Below are 20,550 nucleotides of genomic sequence, written 5' to 3'. Positions count from 1 at the left end.
CCAGAGGAATGGACACACACTTATTAAAGGACGATATTGTAAATGGGAGATTAAAACAGGAGGTCATTCAGAGCACAGCGTACACTAGGCGACAATCTCTTGTAACTTTTAGCTTCATTATCCTCTGTATACACTTCATTCTTTTAGAAAGTGAACAAGAGCTCTTCCAGGGAAATGGGAAGGGAGTATTTGGGGAAAGTGAGGTTTTATCAAAGGGAAGAGTTGTTGAAATGTAATGGATCTCAGAGCAGGCTGGTTTGGGGATTACCTCTTCCTCTGCCCCATGAGGAGGCAGGTTTCATATCCCTCTGTTTGCCTTACCTGAGCTGAGAATGAAGCTTAGCAGCCTTGGCATTGAAGTCCTCCCAGATTGGATAGGAGCCCTGTGGGAAGCAAGAAGCCAGAATTAGCGCATTGCGAGCTAAAGCAATAAACAGAAATGGTCTTTTCAGTTAAAGACGGCCCTCAAAATAAAAGAGAAAAGCTGATGCATTCGATCGGAAATGAACCAAGAAACCAAGATCTGTGGGGGACCAATCCTTATGGACCATCCCTTCACGTGATGAGTCGGTGAGTGATGTCATCCCAGTTCTGGGCTAAACCATAAAGGAACTCAAAGTCACGCGAATGGAAGTCCGAAGTGTCTTTTATAGCTCAGTATTTGGAATCTCACTGCCATCATACTCTGCAGCAGGTCCCATATCCCCAGGACATCCCCTGTCTTTGTGGTGGAGCAGTTTTGAGGAAATATTACACAAGAGCTATCTGCCACCTCGTGTGGAGATGTTAAAGATCCTACTGCACTGTTTTAAAGCTGACCAGGAGGATACACACTGATCAATTTTAATCCCTCAAATAAAGCACAAAAACAGATCACCCAGTCATTGTTTTTTCAGTAGGAACTTGCCATGTGCAATTTAGCTGCTATGCTACAATAATGGCACCTCTTCGAAATTATTTCATAAACTGTGAATTATCGTTACGTGCAATGGCTGTGAAAGGTGCTTTACAAACGCAGATCCTTTTTAATACAAAATTTGAGAATACACCCAGGACAATGAACTTAAAATCTGGACTTGTATTTTTATGTGAAATTGTTCTGATGCCTTTTGGTTATATTCAACAGAGCAAAGCATGACCTAAGAAATAGGAACAGGAGCATATCTTATTATTGAGGAACCATATGTCCATTGTCAACCTGATTAAGGTCCTAATTAAACTTTTCCTTGTGCCCTTAGCCCGCCATCTTGTTTCAAACTCATTAAATAAGCAATAATCATGTTTTTTAGTAAATTGTTCACCTTATGTAAACATTGCAGGCCATTGCATTATTGTTCATTCTCCAGTTGACCTCGAAAAGGCAGCTCACCACCACCTTCATGAACCACTGTGCTGTAGACAGATTTACAACACTGCTGGGGAAGGAATTCCAGGATTTTGACCCAGCAACAATGAAGGAACAGTGATATATTTCCAAGTCAGGATGGTGAGTGACTTGCAGGGAAACATGCAGGTGGTGTTCCCATAAACCTGCTGCCTAGTCTAAATGGAAATGGTCATGGATTTGAAAATTGCTTTTGAAGGCATCTCAGTTAGCTGTGGTAATGCATCTAATAAATGGTACACTGACACCACCGTGTGCCTATGGTGTACAGAGTGAATGATGATGATACTGGATTGGGTATCAATTAAGCAGGCTGCTTTGTTCTGAATGGTGTTGAGCTTCTTGAGTGTTGTTGGAGCTGCACCCATCCAGGCAAGTGGGGAATATTCTATCACACTCCTGACTTGTGCATTGTACGTGGTAGATAGGGGAGTTGTAGATGGTAGAATGGGAAAGTTCCTCTTGATGTTCTGGCCAATATTTGCCAACAATAGATTGTCCAGTTAGTCCTTTAATAACTTTTTGTGGGATCTTGCTGCACTTCCCAGCAAACTCTATACCAACTGTTTTAATTAAAGCAGGGCTACTTCTGTACTGATTAACCCCATCCCACACCAGCCTTGACGTTCTCTACAGGGGGCTGATGAGGACCCTCTGTCAGGGTGAGTTCAAGACCAGGCCCCCATAGATCTCTCAATGTTCAAGCTAGGACCAAGATGGCTTTGATCTTGTCGAATAGTGGAGCAGGCCCCCAGAGTTTAATGGCTTGCTTCTTCTGTAAAAGTATGGGATCATAGGAAAGCTCACCAAAAGTAGCATAGTGGCTTAGAGGTTAGCGCTGCTACCTCACAGCACCAGGGACCCGGGTTCTATTCCAACCTCGGGTGACTATCTGTGTGGAGTTTGCACATTTTCCCCCTGTCTGGTTTTGTCCCGCAATCTGAAGATGTGTGGGCTAGGTGAAGTGGCCATACTAAATCACCCCATAGTGTCAAGGGACATGTAGGCTAGGTGGATTACCATGGCCAATGTAGGGTTATGGGGAATAGGGTAAAGTGGGTGAGTCTGGGTGGGATGCTCATTGGAGTGTTGGTGTAGACTCATTGGGCTGAATGGCCTGCTTCTACACTGTAGAGATTCTATGTAAAGATGTTTCTTATTGGAGACTGCACACTCAGGTCTCTTCAGAATTGCACGAGTCACCTCTCGGAAAACAATTGGAGAAAGGACAATAACAATAACATTGTCCTAGCCAGGGATGCCCACATCTTGTGAGCAAACATTTTCTCAAGAATTTAACCAAAAGCTGCTCACCTCTGACAACAAATCCATACACATACAACCAATAACAAATTTAAAAATCCCTATACCACCAACACCTAACACCAAATACCATCCACAACCAGCTCTATGTTTCTGTACAATAAATAGAATCTGTAGTAAGATATCTGCAACTGAACATTCCCCAGCTGCCTGCAGAAGAGATTTAAAATGCTCTTCCAGCTCTCTCCAGGAATACAACCCCACTGACAGCCCACACAGGACTCAAGACAACAACTTGGTAAACACTGCTACTGTCAACACAATTTCCTTTGTAAAATATTTGTTCAGTCACACAATTCTGAAGAGACTAAGAGCGTGCGCAGTCTCCAATAGGAAACATCTTCATTTAATCAGAGTCTACAGAGTGTGGAAGCAGACCATTCAGCCTATCGAGTCCACACCAACTCTCCGAAGAGCATCTCAGATGAAAGAAAGAGGAGGGGGAGAGGGGAAAGAGTTTGGCAGCCAGAAGGAGAAAGAGAATGAAAAGGATCTCCCACAGCATGTATGAAATAACTGGCATTGATAGAAGCAAAGAAAAGTGCTGGGTGATACATTGAGACTCTGAGAAAGGTCAGAGGCAAGGAGCTGTGCCAGGGGCCACAGCTAGATCTCCACAACAAGCCCTTTCATCACCAATTACAAACAGCACGTTTCACTGCATCCGATAGACTCTCACACAGCAGAGTTTTATAGACCCAATGGATTGAAGGCTTGGCAAGCATCCTCAGGCCTGCCCGGGCAAATGAAAGCCACTATCTGGCTTCAGTGAAAGGAACTGTGTCAGCTTGAAAAATGTCCAGGAGCGGAGTAACTTTATATTACAGAGAGACACGGGCATTCATATAGTGCCATTCACAACCTTGGGATATCCCGTAGTGCTTTATTATTGCACATTATTTTGTCTCAGTCGACAGACAGAGAAGCTTGGCAGTGCACACACAGCAAGATCCCATTAACAAGGATAAGAAGATTGTCCAACTGAATCTGCTTTGGCTGAAGGAAGAAGTTAGCCAGCTCTATCAATGTACAGTGAACATACTGTATGTCCATTAACTGAGGATAGGCTCAAGGCTATGGGTGGGCACTGACTGACTCTTGCTCCAAGCCCACCCAAGGTGGTCAACAAGCATAATAGCTCCTATTTTGCCAGTTGTCTCCTCGCTTGGAATGGATGCGCCATGGAGTTGCTGTGTAGACTTGGCCCATTCCCAGGAGGAGGTCCAACCTCACCATATTCCCATTACAACCCCTTCTTCAAGGAATATCTCACTGTGGCTTCATCTTGCCATGGGAGTGAGAGTGAGCAAGATCATGTGACATTGCATCACTTCCTATGATGGCTATTGCTGTATCTCATTAGCAAATCACAATAAGACAATTTTCATTCTTACATGAGATAAGGGCATTGTTTCCAAGGGCAACGTGACCTTGAACTGAGGGGTTGGTGCTTGCTAGATGAATTCAGAGGGCAGTTAAAAGGTCCAAAAAGGTTTCCTGAGGTTGTGAATGGTGCTAGATGAATGCCCATCCCCTCTTTTTATCGCTCTATTAAAAAAGAGAGAGAGAGAGAGGGGCACTCAGTTCCTGGGCATTTTCCACCAGCTATTTTAGTTTTCCCAGGACCGATCTTTCTATGCCCAAGTTCTGATATTGTCAGCCGTGACTGGAAGCATGTCCAGAAAATGTAAAACCTAGACGGACTCTTCCATTTGTGATGCCATCGATGGTGTATCTGCCAGCGGGAGGCAGCTCAATGCATCCACATTTGCTATTTGGCCTTCCAGACAGTGTTCCAACTTGTAATTCAACACACTCACCATTAGAGCCCACCACTGAATTCAGCCTAAAGCTATAGGCGACACTGTCTTGTCCTCTTTCAGTAGGACTAACAGAGGCTTGTGGTCCATTATTATTACAAATTTACATCTAAAAAGGTATTGGTGGGACTTCCTAACTCCAAATATGACTGCCAAGCCTTCGTTCAAAACCCTGGGCAAATTTATGGTTTACATCAGCCAAAGTCCTGGATGCATACGGTATCAGGCATTCCTCTCCATTGGGCCACCTACAGGTCAAGACTACCCTGATACCTTGACACTCCTGTTTATATCCATCTGCCAGAGCTCCTGATGTGATCCAGTCAGAGAACTCAATCTATGAGGTCCACTTTGCTGACCTCATTATAATCATTACGTGGGATGTGAACACATGACCCAAAGTAGACTGAACCTCTATTCTTGGAGCAGTGGCATTAACCACCAGACCACCCCCTTCCTGCCTTTAACAGCTTCTATACTACATAAGGTGTGAGAAGCCAGGTGAAAACAGGCGTCCTGCACACACCATCCATGCAGCTCTCTAACCAGAGAGCCAGGGACAGACACAGAGACAGAGACTGATGAATATAGACGAAAGAATTATTTTAACTGGTGTCAACCACTTGGTCATTTTCCCTGCAGCCCCCTGGTATCTCAGCGCACGTATAGCCAGCTCCCCTCCCATTCATCTTCACCCACCTCATCCCAAACCCTGGGGAGTGAATTACGAGGCGGATTCCCCATTAAAACTGGGCCCTGGGGAACGAGACAAAATTTACAGCACATTGTGAGGGTGAGCACAGACTGACACATGGCTTTGGAATGCTGTCGCCCAGCAGGGGCGTAGTTTTTAATTGGGTGGGGGTCAGTGGAATTCTTTGAGGAGAAAGTGAGGTCTGCAGATGCTGGAGATCAGAGCTGGAAATGTGTTGCTGGAAAAGCGCAGCAGGTCAGGCAGCATCCAGGGAACAGGAGAATCGACGTTTCGGGCATAAGCCCTTCTTCAGGAATGGGGAAAGTTTGTCCAGCAGGCTAAGATAAAAGGTAGGGAGGAGGGACTTGGGGGAGGGTCGTCGGAAATGTGATAGGTGGAAAGAGGTCAAGGTGAGGGTGATAGGTCAGACTGGGGTGGGGGCGGAGAGGTCGGGAAGAAGATTGCAGGTTAGGAAGGCGGTGCTGAATTTGATGGATTTGACTGAGACAGGGTGGGGGGAGGGGAAATGAGGAAACTGGTGAAATCCGAGATCATCCCGTGTGGTTGGAGGGTTCCTAGCCGGAAGATGAGGCTTTCTTCCTCCAACCGTCGTTTTGTTGTGGTCTGACGATGGAGGAGTCCAAAGACCTGCATATCCTTGGTGGAGTGGGAGGGGGAATTGAAATGTTGAGCTACAGGGTGGTTGGGTTGGTTGGTCCGGGTGTCCCAGAGGTGTTCTCTGAAACGCTCCGCAAGTAGCCGGCCTGTCTCCCCAATATAGAGGAGGCCACATCGGGTGCAGAGGATGCAATAGATGATATGTGTGGAGGTGCAGGTGAATCTGTGGCGGATATGGAAGTTTCCTTTGGGGCCTTGGAGGGAGGTGAGGGAGGAGGTGTGGGCGCAAGTCTTGCACCTCCTGCGGTTGCAGGGGAAGGTGCCGGGAGTGGAGGTTGGGTTGGTGGGGGGTGTGGATCTGACGAGGGAGTCACGGAGGGAGTGGTCTTTACGGAATGCTGATAGGGGAGGGGAGGGAAATATATCCTTGGTGGTGGGGTCCGTTTGGAGGTAGCGGAAATGACGGCGGATGATGCGCTGTACTTGGAGATTTGTGGGGTGGTAGGTGAGGACCAGTGGGGTTCTGTCCTGGTGGCGGTTGGAGGGGCGGGGTTCAAGGGCGGAGGAGCGGGAAGTGGAAGAGATGCGGTGGAGGGTATCGTCGACCACGTCGGGGGGGAAATTGCGGTCCTTGAAGAAGGAGGCCATCTGGGTTGTGCGTTTTTGGAACTGGTCCTCCTGGGAGCAGATGCGGCGGAGTCGAAGGAATTGGGAGAATGGGATGGCGTTTTTACAGGGGGCAGGATGGGAGGAGGTGTAGTCCAGGTAGCTGTGGGAGTCGGTCGGTTTGTAGTAGATGTCTGTGTTGATTCGGTCGCCTGAGATGGAAATAGAAAGGTCGAGGAAGGGGAGGGAGGAATCTGAGACTGTCCAGGTGAATTTGAGGTCGGGGTGGAAGGTGTTGGTGAAGTGGATGAACTGTTCAACTTCCTCGTGGGAGCACGAGGTTGCGCCGATACAGTCATCGATGTAGCGGAGAAAAAGGTGGGGGGTGGGGCCAGTGTAGTTGCGGAAGATGGATTGTTCCACATATCCTACGAAGAGGCAGGCATAGCTGGGGCCCATGCGGGTGCCCATGGCTACTCCTTTCGTTTGGAGGAAGTGGGAGGATTGGAAGGAGAGGTTGTTCAGGGTGAGGACCAGTTCAGTCAGTGGAAGGAGGGTGTCAGTGGAAGGGTACTGGTCGGTACGGTGGGAAAGAAAGAAGCGGAGGGCTTTGAGTCCTTCGTGATGGGGGATGGAGGTGTACAGGGACTGGATGTCCATGGTGAAAATAAGGCGTTGGGGACCGGGGAAGCGAAAATCATGGAGCAGGTGGAGGGCATGGGTGGTGTCCCGAACGTAGGTGGGGAGTTCTTGGACTAAGGGGGACAGGACGGTGTCAAGGTATGCAGAGATGAGTTCGGTGGGGCAGGAGCAGGCAGAGACAATGGGTCGGCCGGGGCGGTCAGGTTTGTGGATTTTGGGCAGGAGGTAGAAGCGGGAGGTGCGGGGTTGTGGGACTATGAGGTTGGAGGCGGTGGATGGGAGATCACCCGAGGTGATGAGGTTATGGACGGTCTGGGAGATGATGGTTTGGTGGTGGGGGGTGGGGTCCTGGTCAAGGGGGCAGTAGGAGGAGGTATCTGCGAGCTGGCGTTTGGCCTCAGCGGTGTAGAGGTCGGTGCGCCAAACTACTACCGCGCCTCCCTTGTCTGCTGGTTTGATAGTGAGGTTGGGGTTGCAACGGAGTGAGGGGAGGGCTGCGTGCAACGGAGAGAGTGGAGGGCTGCGTGGAATTCCACAATGAAGACAGTGGATCAGTAGGGCAGAGACCAATTACTCCCTTCACAGGAAATCAAGGACCAGGGGGCTCTGGCTATTTCCGATAGAGAGGCTCACAAGTTAGTTGGAACTCCAGGAGCATTTAGCATTATATTTAAATAGGCAGTTTTAGTAACCCTGAGCAGGGTCACTATAGATATGTACACTGAACAAGGTTAGAATTTCCTTGTTTGAAAAAGTGGAGTCCTCTGCTCTAACCAGGAGGCCTTTTCATTATTGAAAGTGAAGGAAAAAGTGTTATTTCCTGGAGGAATCATCTAATTGTGAATACATTAGTGAGGACATGTGTTGCATATTTATAGATCTACAAATGCCCCCTAAGAAAGATAAGCATCAGATAGCAAACTGGCAAGAATTCTCACCCCACCCCCCCCCTTGTTCAGTTAGTGGATCTTTGTCAGAGAGTATCTGAGAAGACAGACAGATGGACACTTGGATTAATGTCCCATCTCAAACATGGTTTTCTCCTACAATGCAGCACTCCCTTAACACTGCACAAAGAGTATGGAGGCTCTGGGGTGGGTCTTGAACCCAGAGGAGTGGGTTAGACACCTTCAAGTGGGGAATGGGGCAGGGAGAGTGTCACATGGAGTGTATCTGACTAATAGATTTGCCCACCAGGAACTGCAGATAAGCTCTAGCTCCAACTATTCATGTGTGGAAGACATAGAATTACACGGCACATACAGGCCATTCAACCCAACAAGTTACATAGAAACAGGAAATAGGAGCCGGAGGCCATTTGGCCCTTGGAACCTGCTCCGCCATTCAATGTGATCATGGCTGATCATCCAACTCAGTCCCCTGTTCCTACTTTCTCCCCACACTCGTTGCCCTTCTAGCCCTAAAATCGGTATCAACTCCTTCCTGAAACCATTTGATGCTCTGGCCCTTACCACCTTCAGATTAGATTAGATTACTTTACAGTGTGGAAACAGGCCCTTCGGCCCAACAAGTCCACACCGACCCGCCGAAGCGCAACCCACCCATACCCCTACATTTACCCCTTATCTAACACTACGGACAATTTAGCATGGCCAATTCACCTGACCCTGCACATCTTTGGACTGTGGGAGGAAACCGGAGCACCCGGAGGAAACCCACGCAGACACGGGGAGAATGTGCAAACTCCACACAGTCAGTCGCCTGAGGCGGGAATTGAACCCGGGTCTCTGGCGCTGTGAGGCAGCAGAGAATTCCACAGCTCACCACTGTCTGGGTGAAGACATTCCTCCTCATCTCAATCTGAAATGGCCTTCTGCATATCCTTAAACTGTGATCCCTGGTTCTGGACTTGCCAGGTCATTAGGAACATCTTTCCTGTGTTTACCCTGTCTGGTTCTGTTAATATTTTCAGTTTCTATGAGATCACCTCTCATTCTTCTAAACTTATTGCTCCACATAAGCCTCCTCCCACTGTACCTCAACATTCCCCTCTATTCTTTTCCTCTCATGGTAATTACTGACTTCCCTTAAAACACAGTTACATTATTGATCTCAATTACACCTGTGGCAGTGAGCACTACAAATAAGCGACTCTCCAGATAAAGATGATTCTCCTGTATTCCTTACTCATGACTGTCTCATCATTATGGCCACCACAGCCTGGGAACATCTCCTCCGTGCCTTGCCTAAATATACCCCTTCATGATGTTCAGAGTCTGTGTTGGGTTCAGCTTTCATTCTTTTGCAAAGACGAGCCCTTGCCCAATCTTACCCACTGACTCGCAACTCCTCCAGCCCAACACGGAATAATAGCAGCGAGATTCTGCCAGAGTCCCAGTCCTTCATAAACAATTTCATTCCAGCCTGGGCATATTCTGCATCTGCAGGTTCTCTTCACTTTCTTCGGTCGTTCCCCCACCCCACCCCCGTCTTCTTTGTCCGTCTTGGTGCCTTTCAGTCTCCTGCTCCTCTAGCTGCTGTACATCCAGGAGGTGAAACACTCTTGGTCATCTCTCTGTCACAATATCCTGCTGGTGCCTCCAACCAGTCCAACGCAGCCCTTCCTTGTTGGGTCTCCCCTAACCAGTTCATCTTTTATGATCTGGTGTCATAGAGTTATAGAGACATACAGCACAGAAGCAGACACTTCGGTTCAACCCGTCCATGCCGACCAGTTATCCCAACACAATCCAGTCCCATCTGACAGTACCCAGCCCATATCCCTCCAAACCCTTCCTATTCATATACCCATTTAATGCCTCTTAAATGTTGCAATTGTACCAGCCTCCACTACTTCCTCTGGCAGGTCATTCCATACCCGTACCACCCTCTGAGTGAAAACGTTGCCCCTTAGGTCCCTTTTATATCTTTCCCCTCTCACCCTAAACCTATGCCCTCTAGTTCTGGACTCCCCCAACCCAGGGAAAAGACTTTGTCTATTTATCCTATCCATGCCCCTCAATTTTGTAAACCTCTATAAAGGTCACCCCTCAGCTTTGCATCTTCTCCACAGCCTATGAGGGATATTGAGGCTGAAAATTCACACGCAATGATTCATTAGCATTTACTATCAAGGTTCCTACAACCTTGGACTCTTTTTAAAAGGGGCCCAGTTGAGACACAGTGGTGGACCAGAATACATACTCGCTCTGCTACTTGAACCACCCTCCCAATGGATGGTGACTGAAATTTCTCTTTTAGTGTTTAAGTCAACAGTACTGGATGAGATAATGGAAGATGACTGGAACTACATTCAGCAAGAGTCAACATCTCCTGTACAGGAGGAAGTCTTTAATTAGGAAGCAAACAAGTCATTCAAATCACTGTGCTGTCCGTCAGTGACTTGTTGGGATCTCCGATATACTCCAGCTCCATATAATCTTTAAACGACTGGCTTTCTCATCTCATACAGGAGCTGAGAGGGGAAAGGGTTAAACTAACTGAGCAGGCCAGCTCCTCCCTTGTTGATGTCCTCAAACAGTAAGTGCATGCTTCCTCCCATGTACTCTGCACTGATATGGCAACAACTTTGTTGTACAAGCTGTCAACATGCTCAGCACAAATACTTTCCCGAGCCACCTCCCTTCCGATCCAACAGCCAAACTGTTAACAAGCAACTCTGTATTTAAACTGAGAAATCACGGTGAAACAACAGCTTAGCTCCAGGATTAGTGCCACATGAACTGGGCACCAGGAGTGAGAATACACAGGATCAGAGTCATGGATGGTGACTGCAGAGAGCTAGAATTCACTGGATCAGGATGGGGGGCGGGGGGGGTGACTGCAGAGAGCGAGATTTCACTGGATCGGAATAGGATGGAGTGACTGCAGGGAGCTACAATTTGCTGGATCCAGGGTGGGAGACAGTGACTGCAGAGAGAGAGAATTCACTGGGACAAGGTCAGTGACAGTGACTGTTAGAATGATGCAAACATGTATCTTGACTACACAGAGTTAACAGCTGGAGCGATCAACTTTGAATCAATGCCCTAGTGAGATTAACATCTTTTATTGTCAAGATGAATTACATTAAAAACAAACATGATTATGAGCTACACACTGTATCTTCTGCAACAGATGGAGATGGGAAGCAGATTCAGGAAAGCGGGGAATCTACTAGTTTCCCTTTGCTAAAGTCGTGGGAGCATCCAGTACACATCAATGGCACAGGGAATCCCACTGGTGGGATCTTTGTTGCACAGGATCCTTGCTGCACCTCCTGCCCCAAATCAGGGCTAACCTTCCAAAAGGACCAATTGGAAAGTGCTTCAGCAATATCCTGCTACTGATAAAGCTGCCATCTAAAGGCAGGGCTTCCTACTTCGACATGTGTTGCTGTTAGGGTACTGTCGTGGCTCACTTCCCCCCTCCATACTGTTGGACAGAACCCCACCCTGCCTCACCTCTCCTGAGGGCCCAAACCAGAGTGTGTCCCACATCTGACTGCACCATCCCAATCCACAGGTTATCCTTTGATCAGCAAACCGAGCCAATGAACAGTGCACGGCTATTGAACTAAAGGTAGGGACCGCCACCCCTCTCAATTTACCATCCCGCGCTGCTCACACAGCACAAAGCTGACAAACATCAGATTTCCAATTTTTAGCTTGCACCCCCAACCCACAGACCCCAGCCTGAGGTAAAATCCTTCCAGCACCGGGAGTACTGCCCATCTCCCTAGTCACCAACACGGAATCCATTGCAGTTTTAAACCCAAGGCCCAAACTGGAGGTTTATTTTCACCCTTCACCTCCATCTCTCTAGGAATTAGGGGTGGCATGGTGACTCAGTGGTTAGCACTGCTGCTCACAGTGCCAGGGACCCGGGTTCGATTCCAGCCTTGGGTGACTGTCTGCACGTTCTCCCAGTGTCTGCGTGGGTTTCCTCCAGGTATTCCAGTTTCCTCCCACATGTGCAGGTTAGGTGGATTGGCCATGCTAAATTACCTCAGTGTTCAGGGGTCTCTTCAGAGGGTGGAGTCTATGGGCTGAATGGCCTGTTTCCACATTGTAGGGATTCTACTCACTGACCGAATGAATAACTATAACCAGAGAGTCTGCCCATGGATGTCAGCATGAGGAACAGTTAATTGACAGTACTCAGCCACAAAGGGCTCATTGAGAGGCTGCCTTCCTCTGTTTCATATAACTGTGAGCAGACAAATTGATCCGTCTCTCTGTGTTTACAGAGCCACATTGTGGGGAATGAATAAGCCCTACACCAGATCAAACAGCAGTGGCCAAGACGCAGTGCAAATGCCACTGGACCCGATTCCACAGGGGTTTATGTGCCTGACAGGAAAAATAAAACAAACTCATGCTTGGAATTTCATTTGGGTATCGCCAGAGCCCACCCTCTATCAAGTTAAGGGGAGGCTGAGGAGAAGTTTAATGAAGGTGGATAAAATTGTGAGTGGGCTGGAAAAAGTGGACAGGAAGAATCAATTTTCACAACATGCGCTTCAAACACTCTAACCTATAGAGCGGTGGACAATGATGGAAAAGCATTAGGAAAAGCAAATGGAAAGCAGCATTAGGTTAGATGGTTAAGAATTATAGAATCAGACAGTATAGAAGAAACCCTTTGGCCCATCAAGTCTGTACAGTCAAAAATATACTGTTACTAACACTAGTCCCACAGCCTTAAATGCGATGACATTTTAAGTGTTCATCCAAGCATTTTTAAAGTGGAAGTTTCTGACCCCAACTACCCTGACAGGGATTCCTGATCCAACACCCTCTGAAATTACATTCCCTCAAATCCCCTCTAAACCAACTGCCTCTCACTTTAAAAATATGCGCCCCCTTTTATTGACCCTTTGATTAAGGGAAACAGCTGCTTTCTAGCCACCCTGTCCATGCCCCTCAATCTTTATCCCCCTTTCTCAGGTCCCTCCTCAACCTTTGCTGCTTCAAGGAAAATAACCCGAGCTTGTCCAGCCTCCCTTCATCGCTGGAATGCTCCATCCCAGGCAACATCCTGGTGAATCTTCTCGGTATCCCTTCCAGTGCAATCACAATCTTCCTATAGCATGGTGACCAGAACTCCAGCTGTGGCCAAACCAAAGCTCTGTACAACTCGATCATAATCTCCCTGCTCTTATAACCTATGCCATAATCGATTCAGGTAAGTATCCCATATACCGTCTTGACTACCCTATTAACACCTCCAGGGATCTGTGGATAAGCTCCTCAAAGTCCCTCTATTCCTCTCAGCCTCCTAGTGTCCTGCCATTCATTGGGAGAAGTGACAAGACCAGGGAGTACTCAGAGTGCATTACCTCACATTTATCCATGTGCCCATCTGACCAATCTATTTATATCCTCCTGCAAATTAACACCTTCCTCCCCATTGCCAACCACTTCTCAAATCTTTGTGTAATCCACAAACTTATCATAGAATATAGAATAGTACAGCACAGTACACGGCCCTTCGGCCCACAAAGTTGTGCTGAGCATTAATCTTAATCTAAGGTCAACCTAACTTACACACCCCTCAATTTACTGCTGTCCATGTGTTTGTCCAGCAGTCGATTAAATGTCCCTAATGTCTCTGACTCTACCACTACTGCTGGCAGTGCATTCCACACACCAACCACTCTCTGCAAAGAACCTACCTCCGACATCTTCCTTATACCTTCCTCCAACCACCTTAAAATTATAACCCCTCATGACAGCCATTTCTGCCCTGGGGAAAAGTCTCTGGCTATCTATTCTATGTTTCCCATTACCTTGTACACCTCTAACAAGTCACCTCTCTTCCTTCTTCTCTCCAGTGTGAAAAGCCCTAGCTCACTCAACGTCTCTTCATAGGACATGCCCTCCACTCTAGGCAGCATCCTGGTAAATTTGCTCTGCACCCTCTCTAAAGCAAATACACCCTTTCTATAGTGAGGCGACCAGAACTGGACACAATATTTCAAATGTGGTCTAACCAGGGCTTTATAGAACTACAGCAAAACCTCCTGGCTCTTAAACTTAACCCCCCTGCTAATGAAAGCCAAAACAACATATGCCTTCTTAACAACCCTATCAACTTGGGTGACAACTTTGAGGGATCCATGTACATCAACACCAAGATCCCTCTGCTCCTCAACACTGCCAAGAATCCTGTCTTTAACCCTGTATTCAGCATTCAAATTCGACCTTCCAAAAGGCAGCACTTCACATTTATCCAGGTTGAACTCTGTCACTTCTCAGCCCAGCCACCCCCTACATTCTCATCAATGTCATTTATGAACATCACAAACCCAGCATGGATCCTTGTGGTACACTATTGCAGACAGGGCTCCAGTCACACTAACAGCCTTTTACCACCACCCTCTGTCTTCTGTCACCACGTCAACAGTGGATCCAACTTGCCAGGTTACTCTCTCTGCATTGTTCCAGTTGACCAGATAATTAATATCTCAGAGTTTCTACGTTTCTTAAAACAAAAGTGACATTTGCCTTTTTGTTTAAAGAAGCACTTTCAGGCATTCGTTCCTGTCGCCCATTAGGATGTTAATCATTGTCTGGAAGAATGAGATGTGGGAAATGGAATGGGGTCAAAGTTGAACTCTAATTGCTATGTCACAAGGTTTTCCAAGAGGCCAAATTAGCTGATCTAGAAAGGTTGCATTGTCGTCATTGGGCCCAGAGCATTGGTGGTGTTTACTGATGTTAGTCTCCTCGGAAAGTGCTGGTACTGAGGCTGCAGCAGAGATAAAGTATTCACTTTGAACCAAAATGTGGGCGGCATGGTGGCACAGTGGTTAGCACTGCTGCCTCACAGCGCCAGAGACCCGGGTTCAATTCCTGCCTCAGGCAACTGACTGTGTGGAGTTTGCACGTTCTCCCCGTGTCTGCGTGGGTTTCCTCCGGGTGCTCCGGTTTCCTCCCACACTCCAAAAGATGTGCAGGTCAGGTGAATTGGCTATGCTAAATTGCCCGTATTGTTAGGTAAGGGGTAAATGTAGGGGTATGGGTGGGTTGTGGGTCGGTGTGGACTTGTTGGGCCGAAGGGCCTGTTTCCACACTGTAAGTAATCAAAAAAAAAATCAATAGGCATCTGGGGGGGTGGCACACCTCCCATACAATGCCCGAGAAATATGAATGAAGGTCAACTATGTTGAGGTTTAGAACTGGAGAAAGGTGAAGAGCTCAGAGAAAGGGAAGAGGCCCACTGAGCTCAAGCGGTGACTGAGTACTGCAGCAGAGAAGAACTTTATAGTCATACCGATTGTTCCTCGAACCTCGCCCCCACCCCTCCAGGAGGACCTACTGCATCCTTAGTGGGAAGATTAATAAAGGAAGAATTGCAGGGGCAGAATGAAGCAACAAGTTTAGTTCAACCTTGCGTCTGGAATGAGCCTATTCCAGTCCTGACATAGTCAGTTTCACTTGTTAGTCTGGACAGAGGACTAAAACCAGAGAGCCGTACAGCATGGAAACAGACCCTTCAGTGCAACTCATCAATGCTGACCAGGTTTCCCAAACTAAACTCGTCCCACTGGCCTGCGTTTGGCCCACATCCCTCTAAACCTTTCCTATCTATGTACCTGCCCAAATGTCTTTGAAATGTTTTAACTGTACCTATATCTACCAGTTCATTTCATTCTCTATGAAAAAAGTTGCCCCTCAGGTTCCTTTTAAATCCATCTCCTTAAAAAGATGTCCCCTAGTTTTGAACTCCCCAACCCTGGGGAAAAGACACCTGCCATTCACCTTATCCATGACTTTATAAACTTCTATAAGGTCACCTATCAACCTCCTACACTCCTTTGAAAAAAGCCCAGCCTATCCAGCCTCTCCTTATAACTCAAACCCTCCATTCCTGACAACATCTTTGTACATCTCTTCTGAACCCTCTCCAATTTAATATCATCTTTCTTGGAGTTTTAGAGCCAGGCCCAATCACCTGACTTGACATCTACAGACCTGTCTTCCTGTGAGAAGTTACTGACATGTGGGATCTCAGTGCAGAGCCATCCAAGGGTAGGGGGACGGAGCACGAGGGAAAGGCAGGAGCACAACATCTCAGACTGCACGGGCACAACACAAATGCAAATGAGCAGTAGCTGGTCTCAGGGCATCAGTGGCATAGAAGACAGAGGCATGGAGCAAACTGAACTGGATCCTCACAAGAAGGTGAGTGCAGAAGAAATAGTGGAAGTAAAATGGGAAAACTTTGGGAGCTAGGGGTCTGCTGAGAGAACATGGGATGAGAAAATGGTGGCAGGGCAGGACCTGACTCAAGGGGAGGGGGAGGGGCAATGGAGGGCAGGACTGTATGTGAGGGATTCATTGGGACACACTGCTGATTATGTATATTAGTGGCTTAGAAACAGGAGTGGTCGCTCACTTTTTACAAACATACAACAAATAATATTTAGCAGCATTTTAAAATATCCTCACTGTTCAGCTTCGGAGGTGCGTGTTTACTTTTCGGAGTCCACATCCAGTCTTAACCAATCAAGCACAGAGAGAATAATCAGTTACAATACTTACAATCAAACACAGATCAATTTCCTGCTTTTCAAAAGTTTGCTTGAAGACACCTTGCTTTTATGAAAGACCCATATTAGTACCTGTTTTTGCTAACCGAAAGAAATCCGAAGAGGATTTTTGCTTTTATGAAAAACGGTGAAATTTTTCCCATACAAATTAATGCTTCAAGCCATTTCAGCTTACAAAAGGTGTATGCGTGTGTGTTGGAGGAGGGCTAGGGTGACTATATGAAAGGGGGATGACTGGGAGAGCAGGACTCTGCATGTGGAGGCGCATCTGGAAGAGGTGCAGGACTTTGTGGGGGAAATCATTGGGAAATAGGACTGTGTACAACATGGAGGGAATAAGGGGACAGGATTGGGGAGTGGGCACCTTGGCTGAGGATGGGATGTCATACAAACCCAATCAATCAGTTTGATTTCTGCAAAAGCCGTTGTAGCTAACTGCTTGAACGCCAACTCCTGAAAATTGTGTTATTAGCGCAAAGGCAGGGTAGAAGAGGTTGTTCAATCAGAAACCAGAGGAGGTCATTCAGCTCACGTCAAACTCAAAAGAGTAAACCACATACTCTCTGCAAAAGCTAGCCTCTCATATAAACTGCTACGGGCTTTGAATCACAAATCCATTCAATTGCCCTTCAGAGACAGTACTAAACTGCGGTTAGTGAACAGGAACTTGGGAAAAGGTTAGTTGGGGGGGGGGGGGGGGGGGGAAGAGAGAAGAAGAAGAAAAAAAAATGGCCAGGACTAAAGGATCATCATCTTCAAATTAGAATCAAGCTGTTGTGGAGTCACATGCAAACGGAAGTGAAACCTAGAGTGGTCTCCCTCAAGAGTGGGGCAACTCCAGTTTTCAGGTTAGAGATGGATAGGATTTTGTTGGAGGACAGTGTAAAGGGTAGGTGAACAAATGGAGTGCAGATGCAAAGTGGTCATGATGTAACTCTCTGGCTGATCAGCTCAACCAGCTGCCCACTCTTTATCCTACTCTCGTTATAACAAGCTGTAAACTTGACCTGTCAAACCCAGCCCAGCTACAGGATCTGCAATCCAGACTTGGAAAGAGGGTTCAGACCCACCGGGTGACAGATTCTTATCTTGTACAATCAATTGAAGAATGTCATTTCCTTAAAAATGGTTCAATCCCAGTTGATAGCCTGCCCTCTGTGATCAGACAAAACCATTATTGATCCAATGTTTTAATGTCTTTTTCCCCTTGATTTCTCCAAATGTTCTTGACGGTGGCAATATTTACAGCTTCTTGCACTTTGGAAACAGTGACAGGATCAGACAGGGTCAGGATGGATTTACAAGACAGAAATTGTGCTGTATAAATCTACTGGAATTTATTGTGGATGCAACTCGAGGAGTTGATAAGGGCGAGCTAATGGAGGTTGTTTACTTGGACTTTCAGAAGACGGTCAATAGGTTCCACGTAAGAGATTAGCATGTAAAATTGAAGTGCACGGGATTGGGACAATGTGCAAACATGGATAGAGAACTGGTTGGCAGACAGGACACAAAGTAGAAATAGAGGCCATTTTGGAGACTAATAGCTAGTAAGTAGTGGGGTACCGCAGGGATCAGTGCTCGGTTATTTGATCTGAGGGGAGGCGATGGCCTAGTTGTATTATCCCTAGATTGGACCTGTGGGAAGGTGATGGCCCAGTGGTATTATCCCTAGATTGGACCTGTGGGAAGGTGATGGCCAAGTGGTGTTATCTTTGAGGAGAAAGTAAGGTCTGCAGATGCTGGAGATCAGAGCTGAAAATGTGTTGCTGGAAAAGCGCAGCAAGTCAGGCAGCATCCAAGGAACAGGAGAATCGACGTTTCGGGCATAGGCCCTTCTTCAGGAACCTTTCCTGAAGACGGGCTTATGCCCGAAACATCGATTCTCCTGTTCCCTGGATGCTGCCTGACCTGCTACGCTTTTCCAGCAACACATTTTCAGCACCAAGTGGTATTATCCCTAGACTGGACCTGTGGGAAGGTGATGGCCAAGTGGTATTATCCCTAGACTGGACCTGTGGGAAGGCGATGGCCTAGTGGTATTATCCCTAGACTGGACCTGTGGGAAGGTGATGGCCAAGTGGTATTATCCCTAGACTGGACCTGTGGGAAGGTGATGGCCAAGTGGTATTATCCCTAGACTGGACCTGTGGGAAGGTGATGGCCAAGTGGTATTATCCCTAGACTGAACCTGTGGGAAGGTGATGGCCAAGTGGTATTATCCCTAGACTGGACCTGTGGGAAGGTGATGGCCAAGTGGTATTATCCCTAGACTGGACCTGTGGGAAGGTGATGGCCAAGTGGTATTAGTGCTAGATTATTAATCCAAAAATCCAGGCAAGGTCTGGAGCCCTAGGTTTGAACCCCGCCATGGCAGGTGGTGGAATTTGAATTCAATAAAATCAAATCTGGAAATGAGAGTCCATGAAACTTTTGTCAGGAAAAACCTATCTAATTTATTAATGTCTTTTAGAGAAGGAAACCACCATCCTTACCTCGTCTGCCCTAAGTGTGACTCCAGATCCACAGCAATGTGGTTGACTCTTAACTGCCCTCTGGGTATTTAGGGGCAGGCAATAAATGCTGGCCCAGCTAATGATGCTCGGGTCCCATTAATTAATTTTTTAAAACATTCACAACATGTATTAGTGGTTTAGACTAACTAACTAAATAGAATATCTACAAGCTTGCAGATGACACAAAGCTGGGTGGGAGGGTGAGCTGTGAGGAAGATACAGAAATGCTTCAGTGTCATTTGGACACATTAGGTGAATGGATAAATGCATGGAGATGAAATAATAATGTGTAGAAATGAAACATTATCCACTTCTTTAGCAAAAACTGGAAGGCAGATTATTGGAATGGTGATGGATTGGTAAAGGGGGAGGTGTAATAAGACCTGGGTGTCCTCATACAGGAGTCACTGAAAGTAAGTGTGCAAGTGCAGCAGACAGTAAGGAAGGCAAATGGTATATTTGCCTTCAAAGTGAGAGGATTTGAGTACAGGAGCAGGGCTGTCTAGGTGCAATTGTACAGGACCTTGGTGAGATCACGCCTGGGAGTATTGTGTACAGTTTTGGTCTCCTTATCAGAGGCTGAATGTTCTGGCTTTGGAGGGAATGTAACAAATGTACTAGACTGATTCCTGGCATAGCAGGATTGATGCAGGAAGAGAAACTGAATTGGTTGTAACTATATTCACTGGAGTTTAGAACAAAGAGGGGGATCAAAACATTGAATGTTTTCAAGGAGGAGTTAGATATAGTTCTTGGGGTTGAAAGGATCAAAGAGGAGGTGTAAGCAGGAACAGGATAGAGTTGGATCTAGCAATCTGCAGACTTTTTGCCTCTAATGATCATATTGATTGGCAAAGCAGCCTCTCCCTGCGCCTATTCTCTATGTTTCTTAGTCTTTTCAGGATAGGTGTTGTCCATGATAGGGCTTTGGTAAACTTTATAGAATTACTAACTTAAACACAGTGCAAACTTCCAAGTCATTTTTTAAATATAAATGCCATCATCGATGGATTGATTTCACCAGAGGCCTAGCTGCAATCAAACTGGCAAAGAAGGAGATACTAGGTTCCAGTCCAGTCCTCACTCAAACTTGGTCGCACACCTTCAGTAATGGGCACTGAATCTAACTTCAGGGCCCTCAGACAGAGGCCTCATCAGTGAACCCACACAGTGAGTGGGGCCTGGACCTTCACAGCCTTGGAAATTCAGTTACCATAGAAATGGTTCATTTATGGCTGACAGCCCAAGTAATTGAAACTTTTACGTGATCATATCCTTGGGAAAGAGGGAGTGATGCATCAACTGATTCGTTCCATCCCTGCCCTGTATCACTGCTCTCCCGCCCTCACTCCAATGTTTGCAAAATCAATCTATATCTGAAAAACTATAAAATTAGTCAGGTACTTTATTTATTCATTCATGGGATATGG

At 46.8% G+C, this 20,550-nt stretch overlaps 1 protein-coding gene across 20 annotated transcripts in view; it reads right to left on the bottom strand.

Moving 5' to 3' along the window:
* The window catches only part of mtss2b (MTSS I-BAR domain containing 2b), a 146,797-nt gene that overhangs the window by 105,169 nt on the left and 21,078 nt on the right, over nucleotides 1-20,550 (bottom strand). For all 20 annotated transcript variants that reach the window (XM_043707337.2, XM_043707339.2, XM_043707343.2 and 17 more), the window contains exon 2: nucleotides 322-383. In XM_043707337.2, the coding sequence (XP_043563272.2) occupies nucleotides 322-383 (62 nt within the window). The remainder of the gene's footprint in view (nucleotides 1-321; nucleotides 384-20,550) is intronic.

The sequence above is a fragment of the Chiloscyllium plagiosum genome, unplaced genomic scaffold (genome assembly GCF_037043375.1).
Source record: "Chiloscyllium plagiosum isolate Xiang-an unplaced genomic scaffold, Cpla_swu_hap1 HiC_scaffold_17, whole genome shotgun sequence".
In the NCBI taxonomy this organism is placed as follows: domain Eukaryota; kingdom Metazoa; phylum Chordata; class Chondrichthyes; order Orectolobiformes; family Hemiscylliidae; genus Chiloscyllium; species Chiloscyllium plagiosum.
This window is presented reverse-complemented; position numbering and strand designations above follow the sequence as displayed.